The sequence below is a fragment of the Phacochoerus africanus genome, chromosome 11, assembly GCF_016906955.1.
Source record: "Phacochoerus africanus isolate WHEZ1 chromosome 11, ROS_Pafr_v1, whole genome shotgun sequence".
Classification (NCBI taxonomy): Eukaryota; Metazoa; Chordata; class Mammalia; order Artiodactyla; family Suidae; genus Phacochoerus; species Phacochoerus africanus.
In genome coordinates this window covers 92,073,496-92,097,804 of record NC_062554.1, presented here as the reverse complement: position 1 = coordinate 92,097,804, position 24,309 = coordinate 92,073,496, and the positions used below count along the sequence as shown (strand labels likewise).

Here is a 24,309-nt window from a genome sequence, read left to right as displayed (position 1 = left end):
AGGGATTGCATTGAATCTGTAGATTGCCTTGGGTAGTATAGTCATTTTGGCAATATTGATTCTTCCAGTCCAAGAGCATGGTATGCCTTTCCATGTGTTTGTGGAATCTTTGATTTCTTTCATCAGTGTCTTATAGTTTTCAGAGTACAGGTCTTTTGTCTCTTTAGGTTGGTTTGTTCCTAGGTGTTTTATTCTTCTTGATACAGTGGCAAATGGGATGTTTCCCTAATTTCTCTTTCTGATCTTTCATTGTTACTATATAGAAATGCAGTCAATTTCTGTGTATTAATTTTGTATCCTACAGCTTTGCCAAATTCATTGATGAGCTCTCAGAGTTTTCTGGTAACATCTTTAGGATTTTCTAGGTATAGTATTATGTCATCTGCAATCAGTGATAGTTTTACTTCTTCCTTTCCAAATTGGATTCCTCTTATTTCTTTTTCTTCTCTGATTGCTGTGGCTAGGACTTCCAAAACTATGTCAAATAGTGGTGGTGAGAGCAGTCTCCTTGTCTTGTTCCTGATATCAGTGGGAATTCTTTCATTTTATCACCATTGAGAATGATGTTAGCTGTGGGTTTGTCATATATGGCCTTTATTATATTGTGGTACGTTCCCTCTATGCCCACTTTCTAGAGGTTTTATTTTTTTTTTTAATCAGAAATGGGTTTTGGATTTTGTCCAAGGCTTTTTCTGCCTCTATTGAGAGGGTCATATCGTTTTTATTATTCAGTTTTTTAATGTGGTGTATCATTAACAGTGTATCACATTGATTTGTGGATATTGACTAATCCTTGCATCCCTGGAATGAAACCTATTTGATCTTGGTGTACAGTCCTTTTACTGTATTGTTGGATTCAGTTTGCTAGTATTTTGTTGAGGATTTTTGCATCTATGTTCATCAGTGATACTGGCCTGTAATTTTCTTTTTTGTGTGTGGTATCTCTGTAAGATTTGCTATCAGGGTGATGGTGGCCTCCTAGAAAGAGTTTGGGAGTTTTCCTTCCTCTGCAATTTTTTGGAATAGTTTCAGAAGGAGAGGTGTTAGCTCTTCTCTAAATGTTGACAGAATTTGCCTGTGAAGCCATCTGGTCCTGGACTTTTGTTTGTTGAATGTTTTTAAATAACAGTTTCAATTTCAGTACTTGTGATTGGCCCGTTCATCTCTTCTATTTTGTCTTGGTTTAGTCTTGGAAGATTGTACTTTTCTAAGAATTTGTCCATTTCTTCTAGGCTGACCATTTTAGTGGCCTATAGTTGCTTGTGGTAGTCACTTAGGATCCTTTGTATTTCTGTCATGTCCGTTGTAACTTCATTTCTGATTTTATTGATTTTAGTCCTCTCTCTTTTTCTCTTGGTGAGTCTGGCTAAGGGCTTATCAATTTTGTTGATCTTTTTAAATAACCAGCTTTTAGATTCATCGATCTTTTCTATGGTTTTATTCATTTCTTTTTCATTTATTTCTGCTCTGATCTTTATGATTTCTTTCCTTTTCCTAACGCTGGGTCTTGTCTGTTCTCCTTTAGTTGCTTTAGGTGTAAAGTTAGGTTGTGTATTTGAGCTTTTTCTTATTTCCTGAGGTAGGCTTGTATTGCTATAAACTTCCCTCTAGAAGTACTTTTGCTGCATTCCATAGGTTTTGGATAGTTGTGTCTTTGTTGTCATTTGCTTCTAGATATTTTTAAATTTCTTCTTGGAGTTCTTCAGTGATCCATTGGTTGTTTAGAAGCATGTTGTTTAGTCTCCATGTGTTTGTGTTTTTTGCAGTTTTTTTTTTAATTGTTGATTTCTAGTCATATAGCATTATGGTCAGAAAAGATGCTTGATAAGATTTTCTTAAATTTACCAGGGCTTGATTTGTGGCCAGAAATGCCATCCATCCTAGAGAATGTTCCGTGTGCACTACAGAAGAATGTGTTTCTGCTTTTGGATGGAATATTCTTCTTCTTTTGTCTTTTTAGGGCTGCACCTATGGCATATGGAGGTTCCCAGGCTAGGGGTCTAATTAGAGCTGTACCTGCCTGCCTACACCACAGCCGCAAGCAACATGGGATCCACATCACATGGGTGACCTACACCACAGATCACAGCAACTCTGGATCCTTAACCCACTGAGCAAGGCCAGGGATTGAACCTATGTCCTCATGGTCAGTCAGATTTGTTTCCACTGAACCATGATGGGAACTCCTGGATGGAATATTCTATAAATATCTGTTAAGTCCATCTGGTCTGATGCATCATTTAAGGCCTGTGTTTCCTCGTTGATTTTCTGGCTGGATGATTTGTCCATTGCCGTAAGTGGGGTGTTAAAATCCCCTGCTATTACTGTGTTATTGTCAATTTCTCCTTTTAAGGCAGTTAGCAGTTGCCTTATATATTGAGGTGATCCTGTGTTGGGTGCATATATGTTTACAATTGTTACATCTTCTTGGATTGATCCTTTGATCATTATGTAATGTCTTTCCTTGCCACTTATGTAACATTCTTTATTTTAGAATCTATTTTGTCTGATATGCGTATTGTTACTCCAGCTTTCTTTTGATTTCCATTTGCAAGGAATATTCTTCCATCCTCTCACTTTCAATTTGTATGTGTCCCTAGAACTGACATAGGTCTCTTGAAGACAGCATATACATGGATATTGTTTTTGTATCCATTCAGCCAGTCTGTGTCTTTTGGTTGGGGCACTCAGTGCATTTACATTTAAGGAAATTATTGATATGTATGTTCTTATTGATGTTTTGTTAATTGTTTTTTTTTTTCTTGGTCTTTTTTCTCCCTCCTTTTCTCCTCTCTTATGTTTTGATGACTATCTTTAGTGTTGTGTTTGGATTACCTTTTCTTATTTGTGTGTTTATCTTTTGTAGATTTTTGATTTGCAGTTACCCTGAAGTTTAGATGCTGGAGTCTATATGAATGCAAGATTGTTTTAAGTTGTTGGTCTCTTAATTGCAAGTGAATCTCCAGTGCCCTACATTTTTACCCTCATTTTCTCATGATTTCTGATTTGGGTAGCATTTTTGTGTGGGAATGATTTCCTTCCTTTACTTATATATTTGCCTTTACTGATGAGCCTTGTCATTTGTCATATTTTTGTTTCCAGTTATGGCCTTTTCTTTTCCACCTAGAGAAGGTCCTTTAGTATTTGTTTTAAAGCTGGTTTAGTGGTGCTGAATTCTCTTAGCTTTTGCTTATTTCTAATGCTTTTGGTTTCTCTTTCAAATCTGAATGCGAGCCTTGCTGGTAGAGTAATCTTGTTTGGAGGGTTTTTCCTTTCATCACTTTTAAGTGTATCATGCCACTCCCTTCTGGCCTGCAGAGTTTCTGCTGGAAAATCTGCCGATAACCTTATTGGGGTTCCCTCTATGTTGTTTGTTTCTTTTCCCTAGCTGCTTTCATTATTTTCTCTTTGTTTTTAATTTTGGTCAGTTTGATTAACATGTGTCTCATGGTGTTCTTCCTTGGGTTTATTTTATATGGTACTTGTGCTTCCTTGATTTGAGCAATTCCTTTCCCATTTTAGGCATGTTTTGGGCTATTATCTCTTCAAATATTTTTTCTGTCCCTTTCTCTTTGCCTTTTGTCACCCCTGTAATACAGATGTTGGTGCATTTAACATTGTCCCAGAGCTCTCTTAGACCGTCTTCATTTATTTTCTCTTTTCTGTTCCACATCAGTGATTTCCACTAGTCTGTCTTCCACCTCACTTACTCGTTCTTCTGCCTCCTGTATTCTGTTGTTGGTTGCTCCTAGTGAATTTTTTATTTCAGTTATTGTATTTTGCATCTCTGCCTGCTTAATCCTTAAATCTTGTACTTCTTTGCTCAATATTTCTTGCAATTTATCAATCTTTGCTTCCAGTTTACTTCCAAATCTTGAATTATCTTCACTATCATCAGTCTAAAGTCTTTTTCATGGAGGTTGTTTTCTTGCTCCCCTGAGTCATAATCTTTGCCTTTTCATTTCATATAGATTTTTGGTGTGGTCTCCTTTTTGCAGACAATAGAGTTGTAGCTTCTCTTGCTTCTGATGTCAAGCTCCCTTGCGGCTGAAGTTGGTATGAGGGCTTTCTGTAGGCTTCCTAATGGGAAGGACTGGTGGCTGCCCACTGGTAGGTGGAGCTGATTCTTATCCCTCTGATGGATGGGGATTTTTCTATGGGTGAAATTAGAGGTGGCTGTGTGCTTGGGGGAGTTAGGCAGGCTGTTTGCTGATGGGTGGAACTATGTTCCCTCCCAGATTATTGTTTGGCCTGGGGCTTCTCAGCTTTGATGGGTGGGGCCAGATTTTTCCAACATCACCATGTCCAGAGGAGCACACCCTGATGATTATTCCCAAGACCTTTGCCTCGAATGTCCATACCCCTCACCATCAGCCACAGTCAACCCCCCCATTTTCCCAGGAGATCCTCCAAGAACTCAGTCAGGTCTGACCCAGATTCCTGTGGAGTCTCTGCTTTGCCCTGGGACTCAGTGCACATGAAAGCCTGTGTGTGCCTTCTAAGAATGGAGTCTCTGTTTCTCCCATCCCATGGAGCTCCACTGGCCTTCAATGCCAAATGCTCTGAGGGCTCCTTCTCCCAATGCCAGACCTGACATGGGGCTCAGAACTCTCACTCCTATAGATGAGTTGCTGTGGTACAGTTACTGCCCACCCAGCCGGTATGGGGTTCCTTATATCGTGTAATTGCCCCCCCCCCGCCATCCTGATGTGGCCTCCTCTCTGTCTTCTGGAGTAGGTTATCTTTTTTTGATAGTTTGTAGTCTGTTTGGTTGAATGATGTTCAGCAGTTGCTTGTGATTATTGATGTTTTTATGAGAGAAAGTGAGCTCCAGTCCTTGTACTCTGCTGTCTTAATCCTGTCTCTGCTACTTTCTACTTTTAGATAATTTTTTTAAAAAGATTTTAGGGCTGCACCCACAGCAATGAAGGTTTGCAGGCTAGGGGTCAAATCAGAGCCTCAGCTGCTAGCCTTCACCAGAGTCACAGCAACGCCAGATCTGACTGCATCTTTGAACTACACTACAGCTCAGGGCAATACCAGATCCCTAATCCACTGAGCAGGACCAAGTATTGAACCTGCATTCATAGATACTAGTCAGGTTTGTTTCCACTAAGCCACAATGGGAACTGAAACTATTTTAAAACATTTCTCTCTTTCCTTTTGATTTTTATATTGAGTGAAATTTTTTAAAATGATACATACACACTATACGAAAAACGACTTTTGAGGGAGTTCCCATTGCAGCAAGAAGAAACGAATCCAACTAGTGGTGGGTTCGATCCCTGGCCTCGCTCAGTGCATTAAGGATCTGGCATTGCTGTGAGCTGTGGTGTAGGTCGCAGATGCAGCTCAGATTCTACGTTGCTGTGGCTGTTGTGTGGGCCAGCAGCTGTAGCTCTGACATGACCCCTAGCCTGGAAACCTCCATATGCTGCAAGTGCAGCCGTAAAAAGTGGGTGGAAAAAAAAAACAACTTTGGAGTTTCAGGGTACATATTCCAGAGAAGATGGTTGGAACTTTTTCTTCTGTGTTCTGATGAAACTTCATTTATAGAAACAGGCAATTGTTCGGATTTGGCTTGTTTGGTAGTAATCTGTAGACCCCTGCTAAACAGATAGGTGAAAAGTATTTTTTCTGTTTATAAAAGAGATTAAAATTACAGAAAATAAAAGGGAACCACATGCTGGTTGGGAATTCTTAACTTGCATAAAACTTGAAAAAATGAAGGAAAATGGCTGATTGAAAAAGATATGAGGTTTCTGGTATAAAATATAAGAAAAGAAATAAGCCTTCCAATGAACAGATATCTGGACTGTGCTCATTATCATCCATAATCACTATTTCACATTACATTTGAGGTGGGTTGTATCATCTCTCTTGGCAACTCCTTGTTGATTATTAATGATGGATATTATATTCATGGCAGAGGACAGTTACCTCACCCCTTGATAAAGAGTGCTAGCAATAAAAGGAACCCTCTAAATTTGGTGTGAAGTAATGGAAAGACTACTCTATCACACTTTGGATACTTATTTTCTATTTAATAATTTCACTCTTATGAATGATTGTAACTTTTCTGAACCCCTTTTAGTTTTGAAATAGGATTCTAGAAACTTTTATGTAGTTTAGTTATCTTCAGGTATAATTCCATGTAGAGGGATATAACAGTATAGATAATAAAATCTGTTTTTTGTGAAATTAATTTTTTTCTGAAGCATATTTGGTATATGGTTAAAATTATATAAGCTTGTTGTAAAGAGATGGGAGTACATTTCTTTGCTACTCAACTGCTCTGTATATATGTGAATACATATGTGTAGATTACTAATGCGGGGCTTTAAGGATGAAAGTCTACTTTTTAAATGGTTTCTTTCTAATAAGGAGTGCAGATATTTTAAAAAGGAATTTTATTATTCTTAAAATTTACCTTTTGTCACATTTTTTTTGCTTTTTAATTTTTTGTTATACTTATGTTATAAACCTATGAACTGTGGAAGGAATTAATTTAATATAGTTGTAAGGAAGATTTCTTTTTGTCTTTTTGCCATTTCTTGGGCCGCTCCCTCGGCATATGGAGGTTCCCAGGCTAGGGGTCAAATCGGAGCTGTAGCTGCTGGCCTACACCAGAGCCACAGCAACGCGGGATCCGAGCCGCGTCTGCAACCTACACCACAGCTCACGGCAAGGCCGGATCGTTAACCCACTGAGCAAGGGCAGGGACTGAACCCGCAACCTCATGGTTCCTAGTCGGATTCGTTAACCACTGTGCCATGACGGGAACTCCAAAGAAGACTTCTTAAACATAGCTTTGATAACCATCTCATTTTCTTAGTATGTTGCCAAAAGGATAAAGGTAGTCTGCTTTCTTAAGCTGATGGTTTTAGTCACCATCATTCTTTCTTACTCCTTTCTCTCTCTTTTTTTTTCCATTTTTTTTTTTTTCTGGACTGCACTTGTGACATATGGAAATACCCAGGCTAGGGGTCAAATTGGACCTGCAGCTGCCAACCTACACCACAGCTACAGCAGAGCCACATCTGAGCCTTGTCAGTGACCTACACCACAGCTCATCGCAACACTATATCCTTAACCCACTAAGCAACGCCAGGGTTCGAACCTGTGTCCTTGTGGATAGTAGTCAGGTTCATTACCACTGAGCCATGACAGGAACTCACTCTTATTACTAAGATTACAAAAATTTCCTTTGGACATTGAAGGTGGGAAAGAGTCTTCTAAGACAGAGACATTTCAAAAAAATGCACTTAATTAAAAGATCCTTTATGTAAATTTCTGATTTTTTAATTCTTATGTAAAAGCTGTTACTTAGACTTGATTTGGTATTTTTAGATATTCATCAAATTGTCATTTAATTATTTTAAAATTTAGTCTTCTTTGGGAAATAGATGACTAATATTAATGTCATCATTATCAGGAAATAGCTCAGCATCTGTGTGATATTTTTTGGATGTATTAAAATTCTTTTTACAGATTGATTTTTATAAAGAGTCTTAGTTACTATGTTATGGAGGAAGAGATTCCCACTATTCTGGCAAAATGAAGCTAGCCACATGACTCTAGAGAAGTGAATGTTGAGTGGGAAGACTCAGCTAGCTATAAGCAAAACATGGACTCTAAGGAACTATTTGCCTTCTGAAGTTTTGGATTGTGTTATCAGGCAATAAATAATGAAGCAATGCCAGGAGACATAATTTTTCTTCATTATTAACCTTATTATAATAGAAATTATTTAAAAGGCGTTCTTGGGAGTTCCTGCCGTGGCTCAGCAGTTAACGAATCTGACTGGCATCCATCAGGACACAGGTTTGATCCCTGGCCTTGCTCAGTGGGTTAAGGATCCAGTGTTGCAGTGAGCTGTGGTGTAGGTTGCAGATGTGGCTCGGATCCTGCATTGCTGTAGCGGTTTCATAGACCAGCAGCTACAATTCCAATTTGACCCCTAGCCTGGGAACCTCCATATGCAGCAAATGCGACCCTAAAAAGCAAATAAATAAATTTAATTAATTAATGAAAAATAAAAGGGCTTCTTACCTTTAAAATATCTTCATGCTTGGAAATAACAAAAGCTGCATCTAATGATGTGCTTTGGGATATTTGCACTTTGCTTTTGTTTCAGTTTTTAGTCATAGACTGAGTTAAAACTATTACAGTGCTGTGAGATTTACCATTTTAGGTTTTTTGTCATGCAGATAATATCTTCCTTTTTTCTTTTTTTTTTTTTGGTCTTTTTAGGGTTGTACCTGTGGAATATGGAAGTTCTCAGGCTAGAGGTCAAATTGGAGCTGTAGTTGCCAGCCACAGCCACAGTAACACCACATCCGAGCTGTGTCTGTGACCTACACAGCAGCTCACAACAACACTGGATCCTTAACCCACTAAGCGGGGCCAGGGATTGAACCCCCATCCTCATGGATACTAGTTGGGGTCGTTACCACTGAGTCACAATGGGAACTCCAGATAATGTTGTCTATAGAAGATAATCTATACTAATACATAATATAAAGACTCAAATTTCAGAGTTCCTTGGTGGTCTCAGCAGGTTAAGGATCTGGCATTGTCACTGGTTTGATGCAGTGGTACAGCTTCATTCCCTATCTTGGGAGCTTCTACATGCTGTGAGAGCGGCCCCCAAAAAGACTCATATTAGAGTTCCCGTCGTGGCTCAGTGGTTGACGAATCCGACTAGGAACCAAAAAAGACTCATATTTTATTGACTGCTAATAGATTTGTGTATGGTTCTTGATGCTACAGAAATATATTTGTTACTCTCTGTGGCTTTTTCTTCCCATTACATTTACAACGAACATTTGTTAGGTAATTTTGTGTTATTCCTGAAGGACAATAGTGACAAAAGTCTTATCAGACTGTTACAGGTGGAAATTGAGTTCTACCTTCATTTTTTTTTTATGAAATAAGCACTCTCTTATTTTTTATCATTAAGTTTAATTTTCACTTCATTTCACCTATGTACATTACTGTCTTAGATGCTATACTTTTCTAAAAAGATAGATTACTTTGTCACTATTGTTTTAATAATATTTATACTAACATTGTAATGAGTTTATTTTGTTTGTAATTAATCTGTAATGTAGTCTTCACTTGGCACAGTTCCAATACTGACTGGTTTTTTTTTTTGTTTGTTTGTTTGTTTTAGGGCCGAACCCACAGCATATAGAAGTTCCCAGGCTAGGGGCTGAATCAGAGCTGCAGCTGCTGGCCTTCACCACAGCAACACAGGATCCAAGCCTTGTCTGCAATTTACACCACAGTTCATGGCAACGCCAGATCGTTAACCCACTGAGCAAGGCTGGGGATTGAACCCATGTCCTCATGGATACTAGTCTCTTTTGTTACCATGGAGCCATAAAGGGAACTTCAATACACACTAATTTTAGTTGCTACAATTTAGTTAAATAATACCAATCCTACAACCAAATGGTTCTGATTTGACTACCATTGTATATTAACTATGAGTAATTGCATAAAATAAAATTTGACTGCTGTCTCTTTAGTCCATGGATCACTGTGTAAATAAGAAATGCACATCATGTTTAGTGACCAAACACATCCCTTCTTTCAAAATCTGTCTAGGATGGGTCACTACGCATCTGTTAATACTTCATACACAGAAATCAAAACCTGTAGTTGTGGAGTTCCTCTCATGGCGCAGCGGGAATGAATCCAGCTAGGAACCATGAGGTTGTGGGTTCAATCCCTGGCCTTGCCATGAGCTGTGGTGTAGGTCGCAGCCACGGCATTGCTGTGGCTGTGGTGTAGGCTGGCAGCCGTAGCTCTGATTCGACCCCTAGCCTGGGAACCTCCATATACCGCGGGTTCAGCCCTAAAAAGAAAAACAAACAAACAAAAAACCCTGTAGTTAACATTGCTTTCCCGCCTCCTGGTTGTAAACCCTCATGCCATTTCATAAAAATGCATAATTGAAAGACTGAATTGGCCAAGAAAGATGAAATTGTGGCAAAGAAATACAGTCATTGCTGGAAGTGAAGTTTGAATGGAACATAAATGGAGTCATAGAAGAAATAGTTATCATGGGAATGTTGACATTGCTGCAAAAAGATAATTTAGATATTCAGCCAGAGGAACTTACTGAAGATGAACATAATGATATAAATGAGTAAAGTGGTTGTGAGGGAAAGTATATGAAGATGGCCCAGAGAAAATGATTTAGGAAATCTCTTCACATTATAGGTCCTTTCAGAGATTTTCACAACTTTGAAAGTGCAAAGGATAAAATGTTGGAAACTTATTATCCAAACTTAGAAAAGAATATGACAGTTTGCCAGGTGTGGAAAACATGCTCATTCATGTTTGTTATACAGTGAGAAGAAAGCAAGCACTGTTCACACTACTGTTGATTAGTTTTTTACAAAGAAGTTTCTTTTTTTCACAAAAAAATTTCTTTTTTAAAGATTTGTAAAAAATTGTAAAAGTTTTTCTGCAATGAAGATTATTAGTATTGCTGATGTTTTAAATTACAGTGTACTAGATAAATATTTGACTAATTTTTTCCATTTCCCTATATATTATAGCCAGCAGTGAGAAATTTTTAATCTTTTTTTTTTCCTTTTTAGCTGCATATGGAAGTTCCCAGGCTAGGGGTCGAATTGGAGCTACAACTGCTGTCCTACACCACAGCCACAGCAACACCATATCCAAGCTGAATCTGCTACCCACACCACAGCTCACAGCAACATTGGTTTCTTAAGCCACTAAGTGGGGCCAGGGATCGAACCCATGTCCTCATGGATGCTAGTCTGATTCATTTCTGCTGAGCCACAGTGGGAAATCCAAAAATTTTAATCTTTTGACAAAAATTTCATAAAGGTCATAAAACAGTTGTAATTTTTTTCATTGATTATTAAGATCACTCTGCATCATTTCAGCTAGCAGTCATTTATGTGGCCCTGCCCTATTATACAAAGGGAGGACTGTCTGTATTTTAAACATTTCTCAGTTTTAGCATTGTAAAATTGATAGATACAACTCATATAAACAGATCTCTCTATATTTTCCTTTATACTTGTCTCCTGTATTTTTTGTCCTGCTTGAATAAGCATCGCTGATAAGCCTAAAAGCTAAAGAACAGTTTGCACTCTATTTCCTTCGTGGTTTACATTTCTAACTTTTTGACAGCTCTCATTGTTATCCCCTTCTCCTCATACCCTTTTGACTAGGCTTGCTTAGGCACTCTGGTATCACCCTTTGTAGGGTATGACTATAAAGGGATAGCCTGAGGGAATCGCTAGGGGCAATAGAACTGTTCTAGATCCTGATTTTGGTGCTGTTTACACAAAGATATACATGTTGAAAATCATAAACTTTTTTTTTGTCTTGCTGTGACATTAGCTTTAAAATGTTTCCTTGTGATTCCTTCAAAACAGGTCTTAAAAATAAATCAAGAAGTACTTACTGAGTATATTGTTCAAGGCATAGTTCTACATGCTGAGGAAAATAAAGACATGCAGAAGATATGCTTCTGCCCTGAAGGAGTTTATTTTCTAATAAGATAGAGACAGACAACACAAATAACAGCAGTCAGGTAAACTGTAATCCTCTCTTAAGGGAGATACAGGTAAAATGCTACTTTGTGCTAGGAATATGTAGGAGGATAATTCTTCATTGAAGATAAGGCTCTTAAGCTGAGTCCTAGAAAGTACATTGATTTTTGGCAGTCAAAAATAGAGACAAAGGACGTTCCAAAGAGAAGGAAAAAGACCATGCTTTATAGAGTTATAAGTTTTCCTATTACAGCACATAAAAACTTTGGAGCTACACTTCATGAATACTTACATCCTATTGTATTCAATTTTGCACTCCAAAACTCCCTTAAAGTGTTTTGGTCTGATGCTCAAACCTCTGAACAAGTAGTATGGCTTTGGATTTAATAATTTAGATCATTTTTTTATTCTGATTTTAATGGCTGTGTGGACAGTGAGCTATTCCTAAGTCTTAATGTAGTCACCACAGATAGCAAATGTATACATGAAAAGCCTGATATTTATGTAAAATTTTCTGTTTACAGAGTGAATTTGAGTAAATAGAGTTGTCAGAATGTATAATCTTATCAAATATTTCTGTAATACTTCACCAAATTACTTTCCTCTGATTTGTCCTAATTAGGTGAATGAATCAACTCTACTTAAAAGCAATAATAATCTCCTTTTTTTCATAGGTTTTCTGTGAAGACCCTGATTGATCGATCCTGCTTTGAGACAATTGATGATTCTTCTCCTGAATTTAATAATTTTGCAGCTATTTTGGAACAGATTCTAAGTCACCGGCTAAAAGGTAACAGTGCTAATGTATTAATTTTTCTTCCAACAGTTCTTTTATTAACCAGCTTGAAATTTTAGAAATCATACAATCTAGTGTGATTTAGATAGCAGCCACACAGCATCTTGAGAAACATAAAAGTGATTTTAGAATGCCTGATCTTTTGGCTTATGTCCCTGGTAAAGAACCTTTATTCTTGGAAATGTATCCATTTCCAAGATGCATTAAAATTGTTGAATATATTGAATGTCACATACAAGAAGCAGAATAATTTTCTGTGTGTAATTAAAAGCCTAAATTAAAAGGATACCCATCTTCAAAGATTACTGGATGGTATTTTAATCAATTTACAAAGAAGCCCCCAGGCATTAAGGTTTTTGTGCTTAATTTTATCTTCCTTAAACTCAGAATCTTTGGAGTTCCTGTCGCGGTGCAGCGGAAACCAATCCGACTAGGAACCATGAGGTTGCAGATTTGATCCCTGGCCTTGCTCAGTGGGGTAAAGATCCAGCGTTGCCATGAGCTGTGGTATAGATTGCAGGCACGACTCAGATCTTGCGTTGCTGTGGCTGTGGCGTAGGCCGGCAGCTGTAGCTCTGACTAGACCCCTAGCCTGGGAACCTCCATATGCTGCAAGTGTGGCCCTAACAAAAAATAAAAATTAAAAAAGCAAAAAAATAAACTCAGAATCTTTGAAAAAATTTTAGCAGTAATTAGGTTAGAAAAAGAACTATCTAAAAGAGATGCTACTTCATCTGTTTAAAAATAAATCAGTGAGTACATTTATGTCAGAAACAAATCTCTTAAAATAAAAGGGAAGATGGAAGCTGTGTTCTTTCAAAATAATAAAATATTTTTAAAATAATAAAAAATAAATATACAAACTTAGGGGACTTGGAGAACAGACTTGTGGTTACCAAGGAGAAAGGGGAGGGAATGGGATAGACTGGGATTTGGGAGTTAGTAGATGCAAACTATTGCATTTGGAGTCGATAAGCAATAAGATCCTGCTCTGTAGCACAGGGAACTATATCTAGTTACTTATGATGGCACTTGATGGAGGATAATGTGAGAAAAAGAATGTATATATATATATATACATATGTATGTATATATATGTATGGGTCACTTTGCTGTACAGCAGAATTGAAAGAACATTGTAGATCAACTATAATAGAAAAAATAAAAATCATAAATTAAAAAATATATAAATTATAGTTGATAACATTAAGTTTTTATGTTTATGGTCTTAATGGTATAGTATTATCAAATAAGTAATCTGCTTTGGTAATATAATTTATGAGAATCTCAAATTTATCTGAAGATTAATTCTGTTCTGTGCTTTTTGATACCAAAAGTATCAAGTTTTACTATGATTATTAAATCAGTTGAACAGTTCTGTGGACTTAAAACAAACAGTTGAGTTTAAATGGGGAAACAAAATCTGAATTCATTCAGCCCTTTGCAATTTAAAAAGGAACACATAAAATCACCGGTGCTTTTCTGTTAGAAGTTGGTTATTCTGTATTTAAGAAGGATTTTTTATTATTTTTGCTCTTCTGTTTTTTGTTTTGTTTTGTTTTGTTTTTGTCTTTTTAGCTATTTCTTGGGCCGCTCCTGCAGCATATGGAGGTTCCCAGGCTAGGGGACTAATCGGAGCCGTAGCCACTGGCCTATGCCAGAGCCTCAGGAATGCGGGATCTGAGCTGCGTCTGCGACCTACACCACAGCCCATGGCAATGCCGGATCATTAACCCACTGAGCAAGGGCAGGGACCGAACCCACAATCTCATGGTTCCTAGTCGGATTCATTAACCACTGTGCCACGACGGGAACTCCCTGTTCTGTATTTTCTAAGTTTTCTGTCAATATGTTACCTTTTATGAAAAAATAAGTTTTTCTAAAAGCAAAGGGTCTGAAAGTATTTTGAAATAATGTTATGGTTATTATATTATGTGGTGATCATATTTTTATTTTTTATTGACATATAGTTGATTTACAGTGTGTTAATTTCTGCTATTTAGGTATTTTTTATTTTATATATAAATTTATGAATATATAAAAACATATGTAATACAGTAGAGCTTGATATATGTCAATGTTCTTAAGTGTTTTATCATAAGATCTCAATTTCCTTGATTTGGTATACCAGTTAGCATGTGATTTGCTCACAAAAAACATAAACAATTATAATAGAAAACAGGCCATTTGAGATTTCCATGCCAAGTGATTAGACAGACTCACTACCACATAAGTAGATCTCTCCTGCATGTCTTTGTGCCATCTTCTGAGTCATGCCTTAGCACAACATAGGACATAGACTTTTAGACTTATTTCTATATTGTGAGTGTTATTTCTGAGAAGCCAGTGAACTACTGTGTTGAAAATAGAATCTCTATTTGATTTGTAGATAAGAATTCTGCTAGTATGACAAAGACAGTAAGAAAGATGATTTGGTAAGATTTGTGTGAATTTTTTAAGCTAGGTAAGATTAATAATTCAAAATATGCTTTTGAAAAAATTTCCTATAGATGAACTGTTGTGGTCACTGTTATTCATATAAATATGAATCATGAAATTATCTGTAACTTTCTAGATGAGGCATTTTATTAAAGATTTGAGTGTCTAGAAACTTTCATGTAGTATTTCTTATTTTTTGGCATTCTAATTTGTAGCAAATTGCTTTTCGTTTTGGAGAAGTTTATAATTATTTTGATGGTACCCTGTGTTCACTTAAAATTTAGTTATATAACAACTAATTTTTCCAATGTTTTTCTTGATAAAAGTAAAAATTTTAAATATGTAACTTCATAGGTTTGTAAGATTTGCTTTTCTCTAACTACTTTTTATTTCTGAAATAAAGGGGCATTTCATTTATCACGTTTTTTTAGAGAAAGATAAAATCCGCCCATAGGCTAATATAGGCTGTGCTAATAACACAAGTAACGTGGAAAGCTTCATTCATTCTAAAAACCCCATTACTGAAGAAAAGGAGGCTTTTTAAATCACATATAAATCACATAATAATCTTGTTTGCAGTAATTCCTTAATAACATGATGGTCTTACTTTTCTGGAATATAGCTGACAACTAAGAATTTAAACTATACAGGAGGACTGCATAATCATCTCTGGATTACTTACAATACTTAATACAATGTAAATGCTATTTAGATTAGTTGCCAATACCTAGAAAATTCAAGTTTTGCTTTTTGAAACTTTCTGGACTTAAAATTTTTTTCACCCTCGGTTGGTTGAATCCATGGATACAGAGGGCCACCTGCCTTTAGTTCAGGCTCCTGTTAAAGAATGAAGCAAAAGATCCATCAGTGAATACCTGCTATTATTTTCCACACTAATGTCAGCTACTTGGTCCTCTTTTGTGTCCCTAACATATATATCTTTTTTTCATCTTTCTAGGGCCACACCCGCAGCATTTCGAAGTTGCCAGGCTAGGGGCCAAATTGGAGCTGCAGTTACTGGCCTACACCACAGCCACAGCAACACGGGAGCTGAGCTGCATCTGCAGCCTACACCATAGTTCAAGGTAGTGCTGGATCCTTAACCCACTTAGCGAGGCCAGAGATTGAACCTGAATCCTCATGGATACTAGTCAGGTTGATTACCCTTGAGCCACAACAAGAACTCCTTGTGTCTCTAATATTGATTGTTAGTTATTTTTCTCTTTGCCAGAGATTTGTTAATTTTATTATTAGTCTTCCAAATAACTAATTTATGGCTCTGTCGATCATTTGTACATGCTAATGGCATTATTAGTTCCTCCATTTTATCTTCTTTGAGTATATTCTGTTTATACTGAAATCTGAGCAGATTGCTTTTCAGTTTTCTCTTCAAGTACTGCTTTGGCTACATTTACAAATTTGGATATGTATTATTTTCACTATTACTCATTTTCAGATAATTTCTACTTTATATTATTTCTTCTTTGGCTTATATGATATTTGGACATTTATTTTTAATGTTTCTGAAAATAGGAACTTTTACCTTTTCATTTTTACCTCTATGTTGATTGAATTATGGTCAGAGAATTTGGTCTGTGTGACATTTATTGAAATTTGTAAGATTTGCTTAATGGCCTAGTTTATGATTAGTTTTAGTAAATGTTCCATATTCAGAAGAATGTGTATTCTGTAATTGTTGATTATGTTTTTCAAATGCCAGTCACATTTTTGTCAGTGTGATCTAGTAATAACTTAGAAATTTTAAACTGTTTTTCTGAATGGGTTATTCTTATATATGTGTATTTTTGCTTTCTGTATTTTGAGTCTATTTTGATGCATTCAGTTTTAGTGTTTTAATAGATGCCCTTGTTTTCTGTTTGTTTTTTATTTTTGACCTCTTGAGGTTTTTTTCCATGTGCTTGCTTTGTTTAAAAGTGTACTTATTATATTTTATCAGGCATTTCTAATTTTCTCTTGCTCTGTCTGGGGAGGAAAAAGATTTTCCTAAAATTCTGTTTCCCACTCCACATAGAGATTCTTGCTCTCTGTAAAGAAAATTCCAAAACTTTCTCTTCTTTTTTTGAAAGTTATCATTGGTCTTTGTTTTTGATTTCATTGAACGGTTAAACTTAATGGTCAAAGCATGTAAAGTTAGGTAAAACAAATCTGGCACCAAGTATAAGTATTCATGAGTTCCTTTTAAATAGTCTCTATTTTCATGTAATTTAAAATTTTTTAATTAAAAAGTAGACATATATATAGCTGTATATTATATGTTATAATACATATATTATATACAATCATTGTATAATATATTCATATATATGTAATACAGTATAATGTATTTTAAAGTTTAGATACCCTTTTTTCCATATCCTTTTTTTTTTTAAACATAAATCCACCCATTTCTGTCCTCTAGCCCTGGCTTTGAATTACTTTTTCGTTCCTGTAGATACAGCGTTATTTTCTGCTTGACGACGAGGTCTACTCCATTGAAATATTATTTGAGTAACTATTTCAATTTCTGGTTCAGTTGCACTCTTCCTTCTGTTTCCTCTATTCCTTTCTACCCAGTTCTTTTTTTTTAATTTTTAAATTTTTTTTATTTTTGGGCCATACCATGGCATATGGAAGTTCCCAGGCTAGGAGTCAAATTGGAGCTATAGCTGCTGGCCTATGCCACAGCCACAGCAACATGGGATCCAAGCTACATCTGCAACCTGCATTGCAGCTCACGGCAGCACCAGATTGTTAACCCACTGAGCGAGGCCAGGGATTGAACCCAAATCCTCATGGATACTAGTAGGGTTCATTTTCACTTAGCCACGGTGGGAACTCCCTTTAGCCACTTCTTAATAAGCTTTTCCCACAGGTGGTTTTTCTCCTTTCTTTTCTATGTATTACTGCATTCTAAGCTCATCATTTTCGTTTTTCTTATCTCTGGCAAATTTCCTAAGAAAACTTCCCTTGTTTTTCTACTCTGTCCTTTTTCAGACAGCATAGATAATATTTGTCTTATATCTTTTAGTATACTGTATACTTTACCACAATATTGCCTTCAAAATTCAAAAAGCTAATTGAACTTATGACACCCAGTGAAGATGGAGTAAGTCCACTACTGCCCTAACTCTGTCTCAGTATGCTTGGGCTGATAAAACTAACTGCCACAGAATGGGTGGCTTAAACAACAGAAATTTATTTGTCACAGTTCTGGAGGTTGGGAAGTCCAAGACCAAGATGCTGGCTAATTCAGATTCTGATGAGGACTCTTTTCCTGGCTTGTAGATGGTTGCCCTCTTGCTGTGTCCTCACATGGCAGAAATAGAGAGTGAGAGTGCTCTCTGATGTCCCAGGTTATAAAGACACTAATCCTACTGGATCAGGACCCTACCCTTATTACCTCATTTAACATTAATATCTCCTTATCGGCCCTATCTCCAAATATAGTAACATTGGCTATTAGGGTTTCAGCATACAAGGTTGGGGAAACTCAGTTCAGTCCAGAGCACTCTTCCACTGATTGTAGCTAGATCTCTGGACACAATACAAAAAGCAACTACTTAAGTACTTTGGAAAGTCAACAGTAGCAGCTAGGTTGGGAAGAGAGATCAAAATTTGAAGAGCCATCCTAGACGTGAGTGTCTTAGCTATTTTTTTCTCTTCTATATTTTCATCCTTAACCTGAGGGGCCCTTGGTCCTTAATTATACTAAGGATGCAAACAACAAAAGCTCCAACAGTAACCTTCTTTTTCTGGTCAGAGTATCAGGAAAAGGAGCCCCTGTCGGCCCGAGTCTACTGGGGCTTCCCATTTTATTCTTTTTTCTTTTCTTGCTACTTCCCCTCAAGAGCAACTTGAGTTGCCCAGAATTGTGCCATAGTGTGGGAGGTTAAAACTCGGAAAGGAAACTTTTTATTAGTCTAGAGGTGTTAGGAAAAAGAAGGACCTGGTAGCTGGAGCATTTTTCAGGGAAGAGAATGCTGGAAAACAGAATGCCCTAATTCTGTATGATAATGACCAGCATAAATAAGTTCTGGCTTCACAACCAAGAATGTGAGGATTGAGCTAGGATACAAACCACCACCCAGTCCCAGGGTAGCATATACATGGGTTCAGCCCAAAGAAGCATGCTAAGTTTTTACAAACTGGACTTATATTGGAACTTGTGCCCACATAGAGCAAGAAATAATTTGGCTCTCTGAATCTAACTGGGTTGATTGCCTACCAAAACAAAACAAAAGTCAATACATTTTAGGGGATTTTAACAACATTTGGAGTCTAAAGCTAATACTTTAAACATCCAGTATAAAACTTAATTATGGAGTCCCTTCATGGCTCAGCACTTAACGATCCTGACTAGGATCCATGAGGATGTGGGCTTGATCCCTGGCCTCACTCAGTGGGTTAAGGATTGGCATTGCTGTGAGCTGTAGTACAGGTCAAAGACGTGGCTCAGATTGCTATGGTTCTGGCATAGGCTGGCCACTGTAGCTCCGATTCAGCCCCTAGCCTGGGAACTTCACATGCGACAGACATGACCCTGAAAAGCAAACAAAACAAAATAAAACAAAAAACCCTTAGTTACATCATAGACAAAGAACCAGAAAAAATATGACCAGTCGTCAGAGGAAAAGACAATCAAAGATGCCAGTCCCAAGGTGGGTTATCAGGCACATATGTTAAATCAACCATTATAGCCATGCTCCATGGTGTAAGGTTACTACTCTTGAAATGAATAGAAAAATAAAAGTTATGAATTGAGAAATAAAATATTTATAAAGGTCAAAGTGAAATTTTAGAACATTAATCTATCTGAAATAAAATGTTTACTAGGTAGGTTTCTATAGCAGAGTGGAGATAATAGAGCTGTGTATGAATTTGAAAATAAGATCAATAGAAGTTACCCAAACTGAAGAACCAGAGCCTCAGAGACCTGTTGGACAATAGCAGAAGGTATTTACATCATTGGAATCCCAGAAAGAGAGGGGGAAGAGATTGGTGCAGAAAATATATTTTAAAAAGTAAAGCTATAGGTTCCTGGGTCTGAGAAAGACGTTACAGATCCAAGAAGCTTAGCAAACTTCTGAAAAGGCAAATCCAAAATTAAGCACTCCTAGATACATTGTAACCAAACTTCTGAAAGTGAAAGATTAAAAACCTCAAAAAGCAGAGAAACCTAGTACATTGTGTATAGGGAACAATTGAAATGACTGCAGGTTTTTCATTAGGAACCGCAGAAGGCAATGGAACAATAGCTTAAAATTCTGAAAGAAAAGAACTGCCAACTCAGAATTGTATGTCCAGTGCAAACATACCTCAAAGATCAAGGCAAAATCAAGAAATATTCAGACGAAGGAAAACTAAGCATTGTTACTAGTAGACCTGGTCTAAAAGAAATGAACAAGAGTCCTTCAGACTAAAGGAAGATGATACCAGGAAATTGAGAACTTGGTGAAGAAAGAAGGAGCAACAGAAGTAGTGATTATCTGAGTAAATATAGCCTATTTTGGGGGTGAGGGGGGAGTTCCCTGGGTGGCACATCAGGTTAAGGATCCAGTGTTGTCACTGCTGTGGTGCAGGTTCAGTTGCAGGCTCGGGAACTTCTGCATGCCATGGGCATGGCCCCCCCAAAAATAGAGCAGATTTTCTTCCTCAGGATGTTTATAACTATTGAAAGCAACATTTATGTTTCTCTTTTCTTTTGTTTGCTTTTTAGGGCCACACCCACAGCATATGGAGTTTCCCAGGTGGAATCAGAGCTACAGCTGCCAGCCTACCCTACAGCCACAGCAACGCCAGATCTGGGCTGCATCTGCACAACAGCGCATGGCAATGCCAGATCCTTAAGCTGTTGAGCGAGTCCAGGGCTTGAACCCGCAACCTCATCATTCCTAGTAAATTTACTGTAGGTTTAAAAAAAATATTTATAACTCCTTCAAAGTTTATTCCTTCGCATTAAAATGTTTTAAAATGGCAAAAATCCCATTTTTTCATTGTAATACTTAAAATTCCCACTTCTTGATCTCCAGTTACTTTAGGATGTTGGGTAGTATTTCATAGAGCATAGTAGAAACCCCAAAGAAGATTCCTTCACCATCGCCCCTTCATTTTTTTTTGGGGGGGAGCTAATATAACTTACTTTTCCTCTACTTTAAAAATGAGTCATCATGTGAGTTTTCTATTCTTTTTTCTAGATCAGATGCTTTAAATTTGGCATGCCTTCCTGTTTTTTCCTTTTTTTCCTTTAATCTTTCCCACACATATACACCCTACTCTCTTTATCCCATTCATTCTCTTATTTAAGCAGTCCAACTAGGCCCTGTGCTAGAGTATGGGATATAAAGATTAATAAGGTATGCTTTAATATGAAATTCAGTTTTGGAGGGCAGATGGAGGATGTGTTAACAAATAATGATGTGTGTTTGTGTCGTTGAGTCATCAAAGTATTAGCGTGATGTGCCACAAGAGTGAATAATCCTTTCTGCTTAAATGGATCAGAGAAGGCTCCACACAAGAAGGAGGCATAAAAATGCCTCAAATAAAAATTAAAATTACATTTTTTAAAATGTAATCTGTGACTTTGATTATAGTAGTATATTATAAACCAGACAGTTTTCAGAAAAAATATGAAATTTAGCAGTACATTGGTCAGAAACAGTCTTGAAAACTTGAGCCAGGTGGTGTGGAGATGGGATATAGTAGTAAATTTTGTAAAGTTTATCTGGAAAATAACTGATTAAAATGGAAAAGCTTCTGAGGAGTTCCTGTCGTGGCTCAGTGGTTAGCGAATCCGACTAGGAACCATGAGGTTGCGGGTTCGATCCCTGCCCTTGCTCAGTTGGTTAACGATCCGGCGTTGCCATGAGCTGTGGTGTAGTTTGCAGATGCGGCTCGGATCCATCGTTGCTGTGGCTCTGGAGTAGGCCAACAGCTACAGCTCCCATTAACCCCCTAGCCTGGGAACCTCCATATGCCGCAGGAGCGGCCCAAGAAATGGCAAAAAAGACAAAAAAAAAAGCTTCTGAATACTATAGTGGACTAAACTCTATCAACTAGTAATACACTGCTAATTAAAGAAAAAAATGACCAGATATAATGAGATACTATGTCAAATTTCCTATGAGTTATATCTGCTAATTATGCTTATGAACATTGGGCTTGCTGACTCATATTTAATTTAGATTTTGCCTTGATTCTGAACGTTATTTTCAGCTATATTTACATAGGGAGAATTCTTTTTTTTTGTTTTTAAATTGCTATTCTCTAACCTCATCAGTCTTTTCCTTTTTCTTGACTGTAGCAGGCACATTGCTGTCATAGTGCACCATTGCACTGGTGGTTCTTTTATATTGAAAACATTTCTCCTAGATCTCCAAATGGATGACTCCCCATCGATTTCACAACTGCTCATCAAGGCCTAAACATTTCCAGCATATTTCATTTTATTTTGTTTTGTTTTGTTTTGTTTAGGGCTGCACCCGTGGCGTATGGAAGTTCCCAGGCTGGGGCAGAATCAGAGCTACCACTGCCAGCCTATAGCCACAGCAATGCAGGATCCAAGCCACGTCTGCAACCTAAACCACAGCTCACAGCAACACCTGATCATTAACCCACTGAGCAAGGCCAGGGATTGAAACCCATATCCTCATGGATACTAGGTGAATTGTTTCCGCTGTGCCACAACAGGAACTCCCAGCATATTTTAAATGTTAACTCATCTCTCCTCCTTTCATCCCAAGCACTCCTGCCTTCTTTTTCTTGTGCTGCTTTTTTTGTCTTCTAACATATTATGTGATTTACTTATTATGATTATTGTTTTTTGGCTTTCTATAGCTCTGCTAAAATATAAGCTTCATTAGGATAAAGATCTTTATTTTGTTCATTGATGTATCTTCTGGAACAGTGCCTGAGATATGGTAGGAACATAGTGAATATTTGTTGGAAAACAGAAATCTGAGAAATTCTTATTTCTTGATCCCCCAACTAATAATCTCTGGATTTTTTTCTTTCCTGATAGCATCTGGATTCAGATGCTTAAAATAGAGTAGAATTCCTGTGACTTGACATTTTAGACTTTCTCCAATCCAGTTGAACTGTTATGATACCTAAGCATTGTTCAGGAACACTAGCTTGAACCTCAAAGCTCTTCCTGACTTAAATGATAAATAGTTATCTCCCCATGAGGCCACCTTTTGAAGTGCAGTGTAAATACTGTTAGAAACAATGGGCAAAGATAAACCTATCCATTTGGCTTTTGAATTTTCTTTGTTCATTTTTGAATGTTTTCCAATTTTTGATTCTTGATTTGCACATAAAATGAGATTTGAGTTGTTTCTGTGGTAACATATGAACACAATTCACCCAATAAAACCTACCTACTCAGACCAAAAATCATGGTGGAATAGATAAAGTGGCTCTGAAAGTTACCAAAGTTTGGCTTTTAGGCAGTAGACAAAGCCACTCTGAAAAACATTCTTTTAAGTTAGGTACTGGAAATTAGGAAACCTTCAGCAGATTTTGTATCTTAGAAAAATCATAATATTGAAAAAATTCTTAAAACATCCAGGATTGTATGTAGCATGGTAAATTTGGTTCAGTGGATTAAATTGTATAGGAAATTAAATTAACTTCTATATAATAAATTTAAGATTCAGTAGTATATATACAACTATGTAGATTCTAAAAACAGAAAGTTTAGTCTCTAAAGCAAGTATGGTGAAAAAGGTAACTGGAAAAATTTGTGTCTCTCAAATTTCCATATTCTTCATGTATCTTTTTTGAATAAAGTCATATATACTTTATATACTCTTAAGCGTATAGCCTTTATCATTTCTCATTTTCTAATACCTTTTGAAAAACCACTTTCTTCATTTCAAGATTTTGTCCTGGTCATGGCTCAATGGAAACAAACCTGACTAGTATCCATGAGGATGCAGGTTTGGTCCCTGGCCTTGCTCAGTGGGTTAACAATCAGGTATTGCTGTGAGCTGTGGTATAGGTCCTAGACATGGCTCAGATCTGGTATTGCAGTGGCTGTGGCATAAGCTGGCAGCCTTAGCCCTGATTTGACCCCTAGCCTGGGAACTTCCATATGCCAGGGGAAGGACCCTAAAAAAACCAAAAAAAAAAAAAAATTAAGATTTTATCCTGTGTTGGCCATATAGACTGCTTTGCTTTGTTTGCATTCCTGTTAATGATCTACTATGCTTTTTTAAAAAAATTAATAAATAAAAGCAATAATAAAGTTCTAGTATGATTCCTTAATTTAACTCCTTTCTGTATACATATACTTTTGTCTTCTTTAGCCACCACTTATTTTTTTGCCTTCCCTGTTACCCCTGCTCCTTGTAAAAATGACAAGAAGTTCAAATATAAAACCATATTTGGCATGTGGAAGATCCTAGGCCAGATTTTGAACCCATGCCACAGCATCGACCCCAGTCACTAGTGGCAACACTGGCTCCTTAACCACTGTACTACAAGGGATGTCCTGTTTTATCAGTATTTTAAAACTTGAAACTAAATTAACAAAGT

The 24,309-nt window shown here is 37.0% G+C and overlaps 1 protein-coding gene across 1 annotated transcript in view; it reads left to right on the top strand.

The window, feature by feature from the left end:
• Positions 1–24,309, top strand: part of RUNDC3B (RUN domain containing 3B) — a 162,062-nt gene that overhangs the window by 18,445 nt on the left and 119,308 nt on the right. Inside the window, exon 2 of the mRNA XM_047753923.1 lies at positions 12,215–12,330. Coding sequence (XP_047609879.1) covers positions 12,215–12,330 — 116 coding nt within the window. The remainder of the gene's footprint in view (positions 1–12,214; positions 12,331–24,309) is intronic.